This window comes from Physeter macrocephalus, chromosome 10, assembly GCF_002837175.3.
Source record: "Physeter macrocephalus isolate SW-GA chromosome 10, ASM283717v5, whole genome shotgun sequence".
Taxonomy (NCBI): Eukaryota; Metazoa; Chordata; class Mammalia; order Artiodactyla; family Physeteridae; genus Physeter; species Physeter macrocephalus.
In genome coordinates this window covers 49747095-49764492 of record NC_041223.1, presented here as the reverse complement: position 1 = coordinate 49764492, position 17398 = coordinate 49747095, and the positions used below count along the sequence as shown (strand labels likewise).

The window sequence follows — 17398 nt, the reverse complement described above, 5'->3', positions numbered from 1 at the left end:
GACAAACTCCTTGACAATCACAAGTTTTAAAACTGACATGAGAAGAAAACCTGAATAATATATATTAAAGATATTTAATTTGTAATTGAAAATCCCTTGCCCCCCATAAAATTTCAGGACTAGACTGCTTCACTGATGAATTTTATCAATCATTTAAGAAAAAACTCTACCAATTTTACACACTTTTTCTTTCAGAAAGTAGAAGAGGAAACACTTCCAACTCATTTTATGAGGTCAGATTTTTTTTTCCTGTCCCCAAACCAGACAAAGACAATACAGGAAAAAACATAAAAAAACTACAGACTGATATTCATGAACATATGCATCACAATTCTTAACAAATCTGTTTTCTTTGAGAAGTTTTGCAGTTTTTGCTTTTATGTTTAGGCCTGTTATCTCAGGTAAATTTTCACGTCTGGTGTTATTTTCTAAGGACACCATGCTCTTCACTTTGCCAGACAGGTTGAGTGTCCACAGCATCACACACATACTTCTAGAATAGCACTCATCATCGCTCTGTTTTCTAATTTTTCTTCCCTCTCTCCCTGCAATTAGAATGCTCACTCTTCAGGGCAGATACCGTTATCAAAGTCCTCTCTGAATTTCTTCTAGCACAATTCTTGCTTCAGAGTAGGTGCATGATAAACAATTGGGAGTCATCTTTGATTCTCTTCTCCCTCTTTTATCTTTTCCACACCTGCTCTCCTAAATCGAGCACTTTTAACTCCTGCCTATCCTTCTTTCCATTTTCTCTTGAATTGTTTATTTTTGCTAGTTTATCTCACTACCTCAGGGTATACAGGTTGCAAGAGGCATCCGGTCTTGAGATTCTCCTCTTTCCAATCCATCTCCACACCACTGTGAGGCCAGTCCTCCCCAAAAAGCTCTGTCATGCTTTTGTTTGATAAACTTTCCTGAATAAAGTTTAAACACTTTAGCTTGGCATTCAAGACACTCTATAATCTGGTCTTAACTTTATTTTTCCAGACTTCTCTCCTGCTACTCTGTATTCCCATGTTGTGCATTTCCAACTCCAGATCCTTCTATATACCATTTTCTTCTGTGCAGAATGACTGCAACACCGTGGCTGCCTATTGAAATTCTAACCATTTTCTGAGACAGAATGAGATGTATACCTCCTACGTGGAGTCTCCCCATCCAGCCTAGGAGGACACAATACCTCCTTTTCTTTGCACTCTTATAGTGCTTAGGGAGACTGCTTCCTCAGTTTACAATGAAAGATCATTTACATACATTTCTAATCTTTCCTTTTAGATTATTGGCTCTTAGAGGGCAGGACTGTGTCTCATGCTTCTTTGCATTCCACACCTCTCCTAGCTCAGTATCTTTTACATAGAAAGAACTAAATGCATATTTCATATCCAAAGTAAAGTGAAAATAGTCGAAGGTCCTGTGGCAGATTGCATTCTCCAAAGAAATAATATCTTCCATCCCACATAGCCTTCTCACAATGTGACTCTGACATTCTTCCCATTAAGAGATGGGGACCTATGTTCCCTCTCAAATCTAGACAGGCTATGATGCTATATGATTTTGAGATTAGGTCATAAAAAGCAAAATAGCTTTCATCTGGTTCTCTTTGGGATGTTCATTCCTAGAACTCAGCTATCATGCTGTGAGGAAGAACAAGTAGCCCCAGGGAAAGGCCAAGTGTAGGTGTTCCAACTCACAGCCCCACCCGGTGTCCCAAATGGCAGCCAGCATCAACCCCCAGACACGAGAGTGAGCGAGCTTCAGGTGATTTCAGTTCTTAGCTGTCAGCTAAGGACCTAGACATTGTGGAGCAGAGACATGCCATCCCAGCTACACCCTTCATGAATTCCTGACCCATAAAAATCTGTAAGCTCAATAAAATGGTGCTTGTTTTACACCATTAAGTTTGGGGTTACACAGCGATAGTTAACTGGAATAGTCTTTTCATTTCTTTATTAAGACATTACAAAAAAATTGAGAAAATTATACAAAAATAAGGGGAAAATACTTTAAATTTAACACTTTCACAGACCCATATACCATTACAAAATCTGAAAATGTATTGAAAAAGTCAGAAATCTACAGAAGGTATGTGAATTTTATATGTGGTTAGTAGTAGTACATTTCTCTTACCTTTTCAAACTTCAATTTCACTGGTTTAGGATTGGTAGCAGTTACAGCTTCAGCAATTTCCTGACCAATCTTAAAAGACTGCTCCTTAGTGGCTCCTTTCAGTAGCACAAACATACTAAGAGGATTAAAAATAAAGTAGGGTAATGAGGAAGGCATTTGTAACAAAAAAAAAATCTCATCAATAGTAACTTTCCTGGATAATACTCTAAAACCAAGGAAAACCTTTTTTTCCCCCTTACTCTTCCTTATTAAGTTGCTCCCTACCTGAGTTTTCTTGTTTTGTCACACTTTCCTGTGTGCTCATGGTATATCTTGTTACAGATCTTTAAGACATCGAATGTTTCTAGTTTAGCTACACACAGAACAGCTATCACAGCTGCCAAGAAGGTCCTGGGTCATTCCTATACATTTACAGCTTTCCATGACACACAATTATGTCAGTCATAAAATAAAGGATGATGACTATAAAGAAATGGAAAATTTACTTGTGATATGGGAGGGAATTTCCTTCCAGAACCACCCAACTTAGAAAAGAACACATGTATATTTTGTAAAATATGTTCATTGAAGAACAGTTAGAAAACACAAAAAGGCACAAACAGCCATTTATAATCTCACCATTCAGAAAAAAGACACTAGAAGCTTTTGTGTACATCTGTAAATCTTTTCTCATTTGGGATCACAGATCATACAGTTTGATAACTTTCTCCTTTCATTTAATGGTATATTGTGAACATTTTCCCATGTCACTTAGTTCTTATACATTATTTTAACAGTTTGTACTGTATTTCAGTGTATGGATATAGTATAATTTAACCAAACCCCTACCACTGGAAATCTAAATCATTAAATTTTTTTTCTAATATTTAATATATAATAATAACTTGGCAAGCTATGTCCTTAGAATAAATTCCTAGAAGAGGAATTTCTAGATAAGTGGTATATACTAAAAATATTTTTTGAAAGATAATGTGAAACTGAAGTCCAGAAAGGTATTTCTGACATACAATCCCACCATCAGTATATGCAGGTCAAGAGGGAAGGATTTCTAATACGGATTAAAAAAATTCTAATATGAAAAATACTAAAAAATAACTGATAAAACTATTGGGCATTTTTTCCTAATATAATCCAGCTAACTCTGTAATAATAGCACTTTACATTTCAGTATATACCACAATCTGAGACCAAAAGAAGTAATGGCGAATAAATATACTTAAGGAATAGAGATTATAAAGCTGATCTTCATTTATAACTTTAGTGGAAAGATATTAAATAGTAGAAATGAATACTATCTTGAAACATGGACTTTAAGATTCTTGGAGCCACATAAACCAATCTTATCATTTCTTAAATGCTTTTATATTGGACTTTCAGTCTCATTTGGATGGTTTTTTTTGAAAAGCTCTTTCTCTGCCAATATTGCAGATAGTACTTGTGTTAGAGTTTGATCTGAAAAGCTGAAGGAGTATTTATTTAATATTACTTAAGGCCTTGAAAATAAAAATTTATCAATCTGAATTAATTTTAACATAAGGCACAACAAATAGGCCTTAGATAGCTAATTATACTTTTAAGCTAAGCTATATTCTCAACCATCTAAAGCTTTTTATAGTATTTTCTTTCTAGGCACATCTGATGCTCATTATACCAGTACAGCCTTTAAAAAAAATAGATTATTACAAAATTTCCTTTTGAAAGATTATTTAAAAAATCAACTTCATTGAGATATAATTTGCATATAATAAAATGAATACATTCTAAGTGTACAGTTCCATGAATGTTGACAAACATATAGGCTTGCTATGGGCTGAACTGTGCCCCTTAAATTCATACGTTGAAACCTTAACCCCCACTGTGAATGTGACTGTATTTGGAGATAGGGCCTTTAAAGAAATGATTAAGTTAAAATGACGCTCTAATTTAGGTGGTTAGGGTAAGCCTAATCTGGTGTCTTTATAAGAGGAAATTACACAAAGAAACACCAAGAATGCACATGAACAGAGGAAAGATCATGTGAGGACAAAGTGAGGAGGTGGCTACCTGCAAGCCAAGGAGAGAGGCTTCAGGAGAAACCACAGCTACTGGCTAACGCCTTGATCTTGGACTTCAAACCTCCAGAACTGTGAGAAAATAAATATCTGTGCTTAAGCCACCAAATCTGTGACAGCCCTAGGAAATTAATATATTTGTGTAACTACCACTGGAATCAAGATATAGGGACATTTTCATGACCCTGTAAAGTTCCCTTGTACTCCTTTGCAATAATTCTCCACCCCACTCCCAGCAACACATGACCAGCTTTCAATTACTACAGATTAGTTTTGTCTTTCAAGAATTTTATATAATATACAGTACATACTTATGTCTGGCTTATGAGATATACCCATGTTGCTAAAGTAGCAGTAACTGGTTCCTTTTTATTGCTGAATAGTACTCCATTGTATGGATATGCTACATTGTTCATCCATTCATCTGCTGATGAACATTTGGACTGTTTGCAGTTTTGGACTATCAAGAATAAAACTGCAGTGAAGAAGTGCATCAAGTCTTTGTGTGGACCTAAGTTTTCATTTCTCTTAGGTAAATACCAAGGAGTAGGATTGTTGAGTCATGCTAAGGGTATGTTTGACTTTAGATATAAATGCCAAACTTTAAAAAAAAGATTATTATGCTTAAAATGTTCAGATGCAATAATGAATTGAAGTGTTTCTACACACATTTCTATAAAGCTCTAGAACAGAGAAACTAAGCTATGGTAATAGAAATCAGGTAAGTGGTTGCCTGGGGGTAGGGGATGAAAGTGAGGGACTGACTGCAAAGGAGCATGGCAGAACTTTCTACAGTGATAGAAATATTCTATATCTTGACTGGGGTGGCAGCTGATTACATGGGTCTATACATTTTGTATATTGAACTATGCACTTTTTTGTTAAAAATTATACCTTGATAAAGTTGATAAAAAAATTAAAGGTACACATACTTTACATCTTAAAAGTTATTATAGGGTATATATTTGAGATTTTACCTAGTAGTGTTAGGGGTTTTACTTGAGTTCATCTGTGCTGTTTTGGCTAGTTTTAGTTGGAGCTAAGCTTCAAGAGAGCGGACCAGGATTAATGGAAGTTTTGGGTCACTTAACAGAATGTAGGTGACCAGCCTACAAACAGAAAGACTGTTTTAAAATAAGTTTCTAGGGAATTCCCTCGTGGTCCAGTTGGTTAGGACTCCATGCTTTCACTGCCAAGGGAGTGGGTTTAGTCCCTGGTCAGGGAATTAAGATCCTGCAAGCTGTGTGGCACAGCCAAAAAAAAAAAAAGTTTCTCTTTGTCTGTTACTGGTGCTTTTAATGTAGTTAAATAATGTTTATCTTTGGTTGACAGATCACATTTAAAGCAGTGATTTTCATTTCACATGGGGTGGGGAGTTAAGTGGGGATATGAGAATCACCTAGGAGGCTTCTCTCAATTATACTCAGATGAATTTCCCAAGAGATTTTTGTTCTAGTTCCTCACCACCCTTCTGCTGCCCCCGGCAGTATGTGTGTTGTCAAATGTCCTTCCCTACGCTGCCTGAGGATCACTACTACAGAGAGCCTCAATAACTGATGGGAGTAGGTCTATCCCACTAGGGTGGGATAAATATTATTGATAACCACTATTATATAGAATAATTGTTAGAACCACTACAATATAAAGAAATTCAGGGTGTTTACATTTATACTGTCTAAATGGACAATAACGCATAACTGCTCTAGAAACACCCTTCTAACAGAGTAGTTTTGATGCTTTGTTAACCAGTCTCCCTTAGCTAGACTCCAAGATTCATAAAGTCAGCAGTCCTGAAACTGGAGGGAGGCAATGGTCATTCTTCATCATGTATCAGATTTCCTTCATTCTGATGATAGCCTCAGGGAGGCTAAGCGACTTTTTGATGGCCATGCAATCAGCTAGGAGCACAGCTAGAAAGAGAATCCAGATCTCACTCTTGGTTAAGAACTCTTTCCCTCCACCAAGCATACATTTATTATCCCTAGAGCAGTGCTTCTCAGTATGTTATCATTATTGTCCTCCCCCCCAAAAAAGTTAAAAGTAAATTTAACAAGAGAAGGTAATTACTAAGGATTAAAATGTTGTTGGGTAGGGTTGAGCTCTGTGGGGCCAAAACCCACTGTACTTCTTTGCTCCTCGAGGACCAACTTGTACGCTGCTGGGCAGTATTATTACCATTGAGAATGCATGCCCTAGAGTGAACTGCCCTCATACAGTGTATTTCAGTAAACACTTGTTGAATGCATCAGATGGTGAATGGTAGTCAAAAGCTCTAATGATACTGCAGGGAATTCCCTGGCGGTCCAGTGGTTAGGACTCGGCGCTCTCACCACCCAGGGCCCGGGTTCGATCCCTGGCCAGGGAACTAAAATCCCACAAGTCGGGCAGTGCGGCCAAAAAAAAAAAAAGATACTGCAAATCTGCAAATACAATTTCTTTCTTTTCCTTCTTCTCTCTCTCTCTCCCTCCCTCTCTATCTCTCTCTCTCCCTCCCTCCCTCCCTTTCTATCTATCTCTCTCTCTCCCTCCCTCCCTCCCTTTCTATCTCTCTCTCTCTCTATCTATCCTGTGCTGTGTGGCACATGGGATCTTAGCTCCCCAACCAGGGATCGAACCTGTGCCCCCTGCATTGGGAGTGCAGAGTCTTAACCACTGGACTGCCAGGGAAGTCCCTACACTTTTTTTTATTAGAATAAAAACCTGTGATGTCTTACGTAGAGAGATACCAATTTATGGCTCCACTGCTAACTAGTTGGGCAATCTTAGACAAATTTCTTATTCCAGGGGAATCTGCTCTTAAGTAGCATCTGAGAATGTGCCCCCTAGGGTTTTCTCCCAACCCTTTTAGGTCATGAAAACTCCTGACCTAAAAGTCCTCTTCCAGCTCTGACATTCTAAGTCTGTGTTTTTTGGTTTGTTTGAATTCCTAAAAATCTTACAGTCAGAATCATGCCAACTTCTGCTTCTGGGTGCGTGTTGTCAACTACTGACGTGTTTAAACCCTGAATTAAACTCAACAATTTAAAGTTTAACTTTCTCCTCTTCCCTAAATATTTTGTGAGGAGCTCTGCTAACAAGGTGAAAAACTGTGTTCCAGTAATTTTTATTTTGCTAGACTATTCAGCAGAAGTGGTTTTACAGAGCAGTGAAATACCCAAAGTCAAAGTGAGCAGTGGCTTTTGATGGGGAACAGTAGACTATGGATAACTGGGGCCTGGATAACTTGAAACTATCCCCACCTGCTGATAATGAAACAGCTGCTATAGGAGGAAAGGCCTCATTCAGCATTAATATGATTATGCTGATTGTATGTGCATTAAAAAACCGGAGAAGATTAAATGCTGTTTAAAGATTACCTAGAAGCTATTTTCAGTGATTAGAAGCATTATCTCTGCTTGCTCCACCGCACTGTAAAGTGATCAGAGCTCCTGAGGCAAGTGCTCTTAGAATGATCACACTGTGACTCTAAGCCTTCAATATGAAAAAAATTTCAGACTCTTAAGAAATTTGCATAACACCTATATTCTAGAAAAATTTTAGTAAGTCATATAAATAAGATGTTACATAAATAACTGGGCCCTGAAAAATATCAAAGCAAGCAAGCAGGCTGAGGTTATTCAGGATTCAAAGGCAATTCTATTCTTTGGATAGAATGGGCTTCAGGATGATGGGCTTCAGGAAGTCTGTGAGCCTCTGGAATCAAATGGAAAATATATCTGGAATCTGCACTGTTTATAGAAGAAGGTCAGCAGATTCTGGGGCCCAGTGAAAAGTTAACCACTCACATCTTTGGCAACTGTCTTTCAAAAACAGTTTGATTATTTTAAGATACATATTTAAATTCAGAGAGCTGCAGCTATCTGAGGGATTCTTCACATTAAAAGCTATTTCTTTAAACAGATTAGACTCCTGTGTATACAGTTTTTACAGATCCCTATCTACTTGGCTACCTGGAGGGATGCCTTGGGAATTTTCGCACTCTGTGGCTCAGGTCATATACATTTTCTATCTCTTAAGATCATATCTGGTAAATCAGGACCTGTGTTAACTCCAATCACAAGATCATAAGGACTGAAAAGAACTTAGGTAGAACTCTATTTTTAGGAAGGATTACCCTTAAGCCATTTCAAACACTGAAATGAATATCTGAGGAGATGCAAAAAGACAACTACAAAACAGAAAGTTCATTACCTGTCAGTATCACCATATACAACCCTAGCACCCCATTTCTTGGTATCATTCACCAGTTTAATAGCTTCTTCCAAGGTTTCTCTGGCTTTGTGAACAATACTATCACCAACCTGTTGGTACAAAAACATTGAAAATAATTTCTTAATGTAGTTTAGTATAAGACAGTAGACTTTAATATATAATACTTAACTTTAATTGATTAAATATTTCTAAAAATGAAACGAGAAAAGAACATTAAAAAAACAAGAGTCACCAATGTCATCATTCTTTCTACAAGTACTCAAGAAGAAAATGAGATAATTTAAAAGAAACCAATCAATATACAGACTTGCCTGTGAGTGTATCAGTGAGTACAATGGACTGCACTATATACATAGCTACATTTGATCCTAGAAGAATAAGCCTTATTTATTCAAGGACTTTCTAAAATGCCTTTATAACCAACTAGGCAGGAAATTACACTATGAATGTGCATGTGTGTCTTTCAAAATTCTTCTGTTGGAGTGTTATGATAATTTCTTTCAGTATCAGTAAAGCTTGTGCTGAACCTGTATCTCAGGGATTGGTTATACATATTTTTTAGATGATACTAAATATTGATACAAGGAAAAGTGCATAATTATATGATAGAAAATATATTACAAGGGTTCAATTTAAATCAAGTAGGCAGATATATGTCTAAGTTCTTTCATTGGTGATTGAGTTTTTGTTGTTGTTGTTGTTGTTTTGCGGTACGCGGGCCTCTCACTGTTGTGGCCTCTCCCATTGCGGAGCACAGGCTCCAGACGCGCAGGCTCAGCGGCCATGGCTCACGGGCCCAGCCGCTCCGCGGCATGTGGGATCTTCCCGGACCGGGGCACGAACCCGTGTCCCCTGCATCGGCAGGCGGACTTCTCAACCACTGCACCACCAGGGAAGCCCAGTGGTTGAGTTTTAACAATGATCATGGCATAAGTTGACAAAACAAGAAGATGGTGGATCTTGACAAACATGAGAAGCAGGCTAATTATATTTCATAGTTAAAGAACTTCAGGAGACTAGTATAGCACTGCTGCTTCAATTATCAAACTCATTAAAGCTAAGGGTTGGGGAAACTGCCATTCAGCATAAATGGAACATTACTTTTTAAAGTTCTAAATTAAGAATTACGCACTTTTTCTTTTTTGTTAAGACGCAAACAGTATTTATAATGATCTTTCCCCTTTTACTATAAAGTTTGAATTATCTGAACTAAATGCAGGATTGAATAATACTTATTTTAAAAGGCTGTTTAAAGTTGTTTACAAAGGAAATATTAAAGTGTATGAACAAAGGAATAAATAAAACACTGATAGCAGAAACTTAATTTGGGTTTTAAATTAAGATCATGAATCCTGTTGAGACCTTTAGTGCATCAGAAAACCTTGAGAATATGAACTATAGCCTAATACATTAAAAAAAATCATGTCACCTAATTGAAATTCAAGTTTGAATAAAATATTCAATCTGTCATCTTTTGCCACTTTCACACAAGATAAAAATATGTGACAGCAAATAGCTAAATGGGTGAGCCACAGAGTGTTAGAGTCCAATATGCTTTTGAGATATACACATACAAATACACACATATACTGGTCCTAAATGTCTGCCTCCTGCTGTCTAGTCTGACCCATTTAAGCTATATCTGGAAGAGTCAGAACTCTTTTGCAGCTGGCCCTGAAGTCCATGCAGTGTGAAGGACTTAGAGGCATGGGCACGGCGGGGGCAGCGGGGGGGGGAGCAGTGGCAGAGAAGAAAGGAGTGGCAATTACATTAAAACTGATTCTGCTACTTTGTGTCATAGTTCCTAATTTGAAAAACATTACAGGGCCAAGAGACTGGATTTAAAAAGAGGAAATCGATTACACAATTTAGGCAATGGTTGGGATCCTGAAAAGTCATAATAAAAATATTTAAAGTAAAAATTCTCTAAAAAGAATGTTGGTGAGGATGTGGAGAGAAGGGAACTGCTCCTGCACTGTTGGTAGGAATGTGAATTGGCACAGCTACTATGGAGAACAGTATGGAGGTTCCTCAAAAAATTAAAAGTAGAACAACATATGTCCACTTCTAGGTATTTATCTGAAGGAAACAAAAACACTAACTGGAAAAGATATTTGTATCCCCATGTTCACTGCAGCATTATTTATAATAGCCAAGACATGGAAACAAGCTAAGTGTCCACTGATGGATGAATGGATAAAGAAAATGGGGTTTATATACAATGAAATATTATTTAGCCATACAAAAGAAGGTAATCTTGCCATTTGCAACAACATGGATGGACGCTGAGAGTATTATGCTTAGTGAAATAAGACAGAGAAAGACACATACTTTATGATCTCACTTATACGTGGAATCTAAAACAAAAAAACCCCCCACACCCCACTGAATTCATAGATACAGAGAACAGACTGGTGGTTGCCAGAAGCAGGAGGTGGTGGGGGGGGGGCGGAAATGGGTGAAGGTGGTCAAAGGTACCAACTTCCAGTTATACAATAATAAGTCTTAGAGATGTAAGGTAGAGCATGGTGACTACAGTTAATAATATTGTATATTTTAAAGTTGCTGAGAGTAGATCTTAAAAGCTCTCATCACAAGAAAAAAATTATAACTGTGTGGTGAGGGATGTTAACTAGACTTATTGTGGTCTAAATGATATTGATCATTTTGCAATATATACAAATATTGAATTATTATGTTGTATACTTGAAACTAATATAATGTTATATCAATTATATCTCACAAGAAAAGAAAGAAAAAGAGACAATGAACAGCCAGTTGAAAAAGTTGTCAGATATAAATGTATGTGTATATACAGCTTTATCACGAACAGTAAATAGTTTAGGAGAAAAATGTGAGACATAAAATTTTTAATTTATGAAATAAACACATCAGTGACAGTGTTGAGCTGAGACAGAGACATTAACCTACAACTATTAGCTACATTACTCATTCTCTGCATTCTTATAGGAATTCTTGCTTACAAAGTCTTGTCCTTCTCTTTGATAGTCTAGATCTAGCATATTTTATGTGATCTTGGTGGTACTGTCATATATTTTTGATTGTGTGTTCATTGAAGGAAAGCACACGGCCATAGTCAGTAGTCTATTTGCCTTTAAAGACAACAGCTTCCATTTTTACTCCACTGGAGCTAACTTTTGACATGTTCACGAGAGACCCTTTCTGTGATGTTGACAGCTTTTTCCACTAATGACTTCATAAATAAGTTAACATTATTAAATTGTGATGTTGGCATGTAAAGAAGGGCCAAACGCAAGCTTGCAGTCATTAACCTCCGAATATCTGAAAAGTCCAGGGTCAAGGAGGCAGATGTTGCTTGGCAGTCAGTTTTCAACATGTTAGGTAGTAGCGTACTTCCTGGCAGAACTCCACTCCTCAACTTCTACTGCCAGATCAAAACCCCCAAATTCTACTTATTCTAAGGTTAGGATATATATATATAGATATATATATATATCTATATATATACACACACACACACACACACACACACATACACACAATATATACACATACATATATATTTTTAAATTGAAGTACAGTTAATTTACAATGTATTAATTTCAGTATACAGCAAAGTGATTCAATTATATATCTACATTCTTTTTCAGAGTCTTTTCCATTATTGGTTATTATGAGATATTGAATATAGTTCCCTGTTGTATACAGTAGATCTTTGTCGTTTACCTATTTTACATATAGTAGTGTGTATAAGTTAATCCCAAACTCCTAATTTATCCCACCCCCCCGAATATTTATATAGTTTTAAAAGAAATGTTAATTTCTGTATTATTTAGCTACAAAATACATTTATAAACAAATTTTAAATTGAGAGGTAGGAAAAAAATTAGTGGAATGTGGAAATGGCCTAAGAAAAGATTTGCTATTCTGGTTCTACATTATTAATAAAATAATTTCCACTTTTTCTATTAGGTCATTTAGATGAGTGTTTTTCTAATGTGAGAAATAATACGAATCCCTAGGACTGACAAAGTATTTTTTAATATTACCTACAAATATACAAACTTGAAACTAGATATAAACATCTTATAATACAGTATTTATTGAAAAAGAGCCAAATATAAATGGACCCAGGCATTTCAAACCTGTGTTGTTCAAGAGTCATCCGTAGTTTCAATGCCCTAAAAATCCTCTGTGTTCTGACTATTCATCTTTCCCCCTCCCCTCTACTCTGACAATGACTGATCTTTTTATTGTTTCCATAGTTTTGACTTTTCTAGAATGTCATATAGTTGGAATCACACAGTATGCAGCCTTTTCAGATGGGCTTCTTTCACTTAGTAATATGCATTTAGGCTTCCTCCATGTCTTTCGTGGCTTGACAGCTCATTTTCTTTTTAGTGCTCGATACTAGTCTACTGTCTGAATGTACCACAGTTTACTTACCCATTCACTATAGAAGGACATCTTGGTTGCTTCCAAATGTTGGCAATTATGAATAAATCTGCTATAATGATAATCTGTGTGCAGGTTTTTGTGTGAACATACATTTTCAACTCCTTTGGGTAAATAACAAGGAGAGTGATTGCTGGGCTTTTGTTAGTTGCAGCGACGTTTCAATGTGTGGGCTTCTCATTGCAGTGGCTTCTCTTGCTGTGGAGCACAGGCTCTAGGTGCATGGGCTCAGCAGTTGTGGCTTGCGGGCTCTAGAGCTCAGGCTCAGTAGTTGTGGCGCATGGGCTTAGTTGCTCCACGGCATGTGGTATCTTCCAGGACCAGGGCTCGAACCCCTGTCCCCTGCATGGGCAGGCGGATTCTAAACCACTGTGCCACCAGGGAAGCCCTCTTTTTGTTCTTTTGACAGTGCCTTTTATAGAGCAGAACATTTTAATTTTGATGAAGTCCAGCTCATCAATTCTTTCTTTCATGGATCATGCCTTTGGTGTTACAGCTAAAAAGCCAAGGGGTTACATCACCAAATCCAAGGTTATCTAGATTTTTTTCATGTTATTCTAGGAGTTTTATAGTTTTGCATTATATATTTAGGTCTGTGATACAATATGAGTCAATTTTTGTGAAGGGTGTAAGGTTAGTATCTAGATTCATTTTTTTTTTTGCATGTGGATGTCCAGTTATTCCAGTGCCATTTGTTGAAAACACTGTCTTTGCTCTACTGTATTGCCTTTGCTCCTCTGTTAAAGATCAGTTGACTATATTTACATGGGTCTATTTTTGGAATCTCTATTCTGTTCCATTGATCTACTTGTCTATTCTTTTGCCAATACTACACTGCCTTGACTACTGTAGCTTTACAGTAAGTCAGTCCTCTGACTTTATTCTTCTATAATACTATGTTGGCTATTCTGAGTCATTACCTCTTCATGTAAACTTTTTTTTTTTTTGGCCGAGTAGCTTGTGGAATCTCAGTTCCCCGACCAGGGACTGAACCCAGGCTACGGCAGTGAAAGCCCAAAATCCTAACCACTAGGCCACCAGGGAATTCCCCTTCATGTAAACTTTAGAATCAGTCTGTCAATATCAACAAAATAACTTGCTGGGATTTTGACTGTGATTGCATTGAATCTATATGTCAATTTGGGATGAACTACCATCTTGACAATACTGAGTCTTCTTAACCATGAACGTGGAATATCTTTCCATTTATTTAGTTCTTTTATTTCTTTCATCAGAGTTTTGGGATCTTCCTCATATAGATCTGGTAGATATTGTTAGGTTTATACCAAAGTATTTTATTTTGGGGGGTGCTAATATAAATGGTATTGTGGTTTTTGGGGTTTTTTTTTGTGCCGCTGCGCGGCATGTGGGATCTTCCCGGACCGGGGCATGAACCCATGTCCCCTGCATTCCCCTGCATCGGCAGGCGGACTCTCAACCACTGAGCCACCAGGGAAGCCCCTGGTATTGTGTTTTTAATTTCGAATTCCACTTGTTCATTGCTGGTATACACTATGTATTAACCTTGTATCCTGCAGCCCTGCTACATGATTGCTTATTAGTTCCAGGAGGGTTTTTTTGGGGATTTTCTACATAGAGGATTATGTCATCTGGAAACAAAGACAGTTTTACCTTCCTTTCCAATCTGCATACCTTTTTTTTTTTAAGGTTTATTTTTTATTGTATTGGCTGCATGGCACGGCATGTGGGATCAGTGCCCCAACCAAGGATCGAACCTGAACCCCCTACATTGGAAGTGTGGAGTCTTAACCACAGGACCGCCAGGGAAGTCTCCCAATCTGCATACCTTTTATTTCCTTTTGCCTGTTTTATTGCATTAGCTAGGACTTCTAGTATGATGGTGAAAAACAGTGATGAGTTGGGACATCCTTGTCTTGTTCTTGACCTTAGTGAGAAAGCTTCAAGTTTCTCATGATTAAGTACAATATGAGCTGTAGGTTTTTTGGTGGATATTCTCCATCAAACTGACAAAGTTCTCCTCTATTCCTAGTCTCCTGTGAGTTTGTATCATGAATGGGTAATGGGTTTTGTTAAGTGCCTTTTCTGTATGTTAACATGATCATGTGATTTTTCTTAACTTGAATGTGAAGTGATGGCTCTCAGCTGATTTTTCAATGTTGAACCAACCTTGCATACTTGGAATAAATCTCACTTGGTTGTGGTGTACAACTGTTTTTATGCATTTTTAGATTTGATTTGCTAATATTCATTGAGGATTTTTACATCTCTGTTCATGAGAGATATTGATCTGTAGTTTTCTTATAATGGCTTTGTCTGGTTTTGGTATTAGGGTAATTAGAATGAGTTAGAAAGTACTCCTTCTGCTTGCATCTTCTGAAAGAGACTGTAGAGAGATGTTATAATTCTTCCATAAATATTTGGTAGAATTTAGCAGTGAACCCATCTGGGTCTGGTGCTTTCTGTTTTAGAAGGCTATTAATTAATGATTCAATTTCTTTAATAGATATCGGCCTACTCAGATTGCCTATTTCTTCTTGTACAAGTTTTGGCAGATTATGTCTTTCAAGTAATTGGTTCACTCCATCTAGGTTATCAAAGTTGTGTGCATAATATTCTTTTATTATCCTTTTAATGCCATGGAAACTGAAGTGATGTCCCCTCTTTTGTTTCTGATATTTGCGTACTCTTTTTTTTTTATTCCTTAGGCTGGCTAGAGATTTATTGATTTTATTTATCTTTTCAAAAGACTAGTTTTGGGGTTCTTTGAAAACACGAAATCAATTGAGAAAATCAATTTCACCGATTTGTGCTGTAATTTTTATTACTTCTTTTCTTCTGCTTGCTTTGGATTTAATTTGTTCCTTTTCTGGTTTCCTAAGGTAAAAGCTTAGTTGATGATTGCTTTTAGGTCTTTTTCCCACTAATATATGCATTCAACCTATAAATTTCCTAAGTACTGTTTTTGCCGACTTCCACAAATTGTGATAAGCTGTGTTTTCATTTTCATCTAGTTCAAAATATTTAAAAATTTCTCTTGAGATTTTTTTTTTCTTTGACACGTGTTATTTAGAAATATGCTGCTTAATCTCTAAGTATTTGGGGGATTTTCCAGCTATCATTCTGTTACTGATTTCTAGTTTAATTCCATTGTGATCTGAAAGCAGACATTGTATGATTTATTCTTTTAAAGTTGTTAAAGTGCTTTATGGCCCAGAATGTGGTCTGTGTTGGTACATGTTCCATGTGAGCTTGAGTAGAATATGTATTCAGCTGTTGTTGGATGAAGCAGTCTATAAATGTCCATTATATCTGGTTGATTATGTTGTTCAACTATGTCCTTCCTGATTTTTCTATGTGTTGCCTTTGTTTTTGTCCCTATTTTTATTTTCCACTTTTACTGCCTTTTGTGGTTTTGACTATTTTATATGATTCCATTTTCTCTCCTTCTTACACATTAGTTGTAATTTTTTTTAAACTTTTTATAGTGGTTGCCCCAAATTTTGCAATATTTATATTTACTTAAAATATACCACTTTCAAAACCACTATACCACTTCATAGGTAGTGTGGGTACTTTATAATAAAATAATCCTAATCCCTTCCTCCCATTCCTTGTACCATTTGTTATTCATTTAACTTATATATACATGTATGTAAACATACATAATCAAATACATTGTTGCCATTATTATCTTGAACAAATTGTTAATTGTTAGATCAATTAAGAATAAGAAAAATAAAAGTGTTTATTTTACCTTTACTCATTCCTTCTCTGATGCTCTTCCATTCTTTTGTATTGATCTAGGTTTCTGACCTATTATCATTTTCCTTCTCACTGACGAGTTTCTTTTAGCATTTCTTGCAAGACAGGTCTACTGCCAACAGATTCCCTCAATTTTTATCTGTCTGAGAAAAATCTTAATTTCTTCTTCACTTTTGAATGATAATTTTGTAGGGTACAGATTTCTAGTTGAAGGGTTTTATCTCTTAACACTTTAAATAGTTTACTCCATTTTCTCCTTGCTTGAATGGTTTCTGAGGAAAAGCTGGATATAATTCTTATCTTTGCTTCTCTATAAGCAAGGTGTTTTTCCCCTCTGGCTTCTTTCAGGATTTTTAATTTACTGTTGATTTTCTGCAGTATGAAAATGATGTCCCTAGGTTTAGTTTTTTGGGCATTTATTCTGTTTGGTGTTCTCTGAACTTCCTGGATCTGTGGTTTGGTGCCTGACATTAATTTGGGGAAATTCTCAGTCATTATTGTTTCAGTATTTCTTCTGTTCCTTTCTCTCTTCTCCTTCCGGAATTCCTGTTACATGTATGTTACACCTTCTGTAGTTGTCCCACAGTTGTAGGATATCTCTTTTTTTCAGTCTTTTTTTCTCTGTTTTTCAGTTTTAGCAGTTTCTACTAAGATTTCCTCAAGCTCCGAGATTCTTTTCTCAGCCATCTTCAGTGTAGTAGTCAGAGGCATTCTTCATTTCTGTTACAGGATTTTTGATTTCCAGCACTTCATTTTGGTTCTTTCTTAGAATTTCCACCTCTCTGCTTACATTGCCCATCTGTTCTTGCATGCTGTCTACTTTAGCT

At 36.6% G+C, this 17398-nt stretch overlaps 1 protein-coding gene across 2 annotated transcripts in view; it reads right to left on the bottom strand.

Moving 5' to 3' along the window:
- The window catches only part of REV3L (REV3 like, DNA directed polymerase zeta catalytic subunit), a 195610-nt gene that overhangs the window by 13829 nt on the left and 164383 nt on the right, over positions 1 to 17398 (bottom strand). For both annotated transcript variants that reach the window (XM_024115548.3, XM_024115550.3), the window contains 2 exons: positions 8370 to 8479; positions 2128 to 2242 (listed from right to left, as the gene is read on the bottom strand). In XM_024115548.3, the coding sequence (XP_023971316.1) occupies positions 2128 to 2242; positions 8370 to 8479 (225 nt within the window). The remainder of the gene's footprint in view (positions 1 to 2127; positions 2243 to 8369; positions 8480 to 17398) is intronic.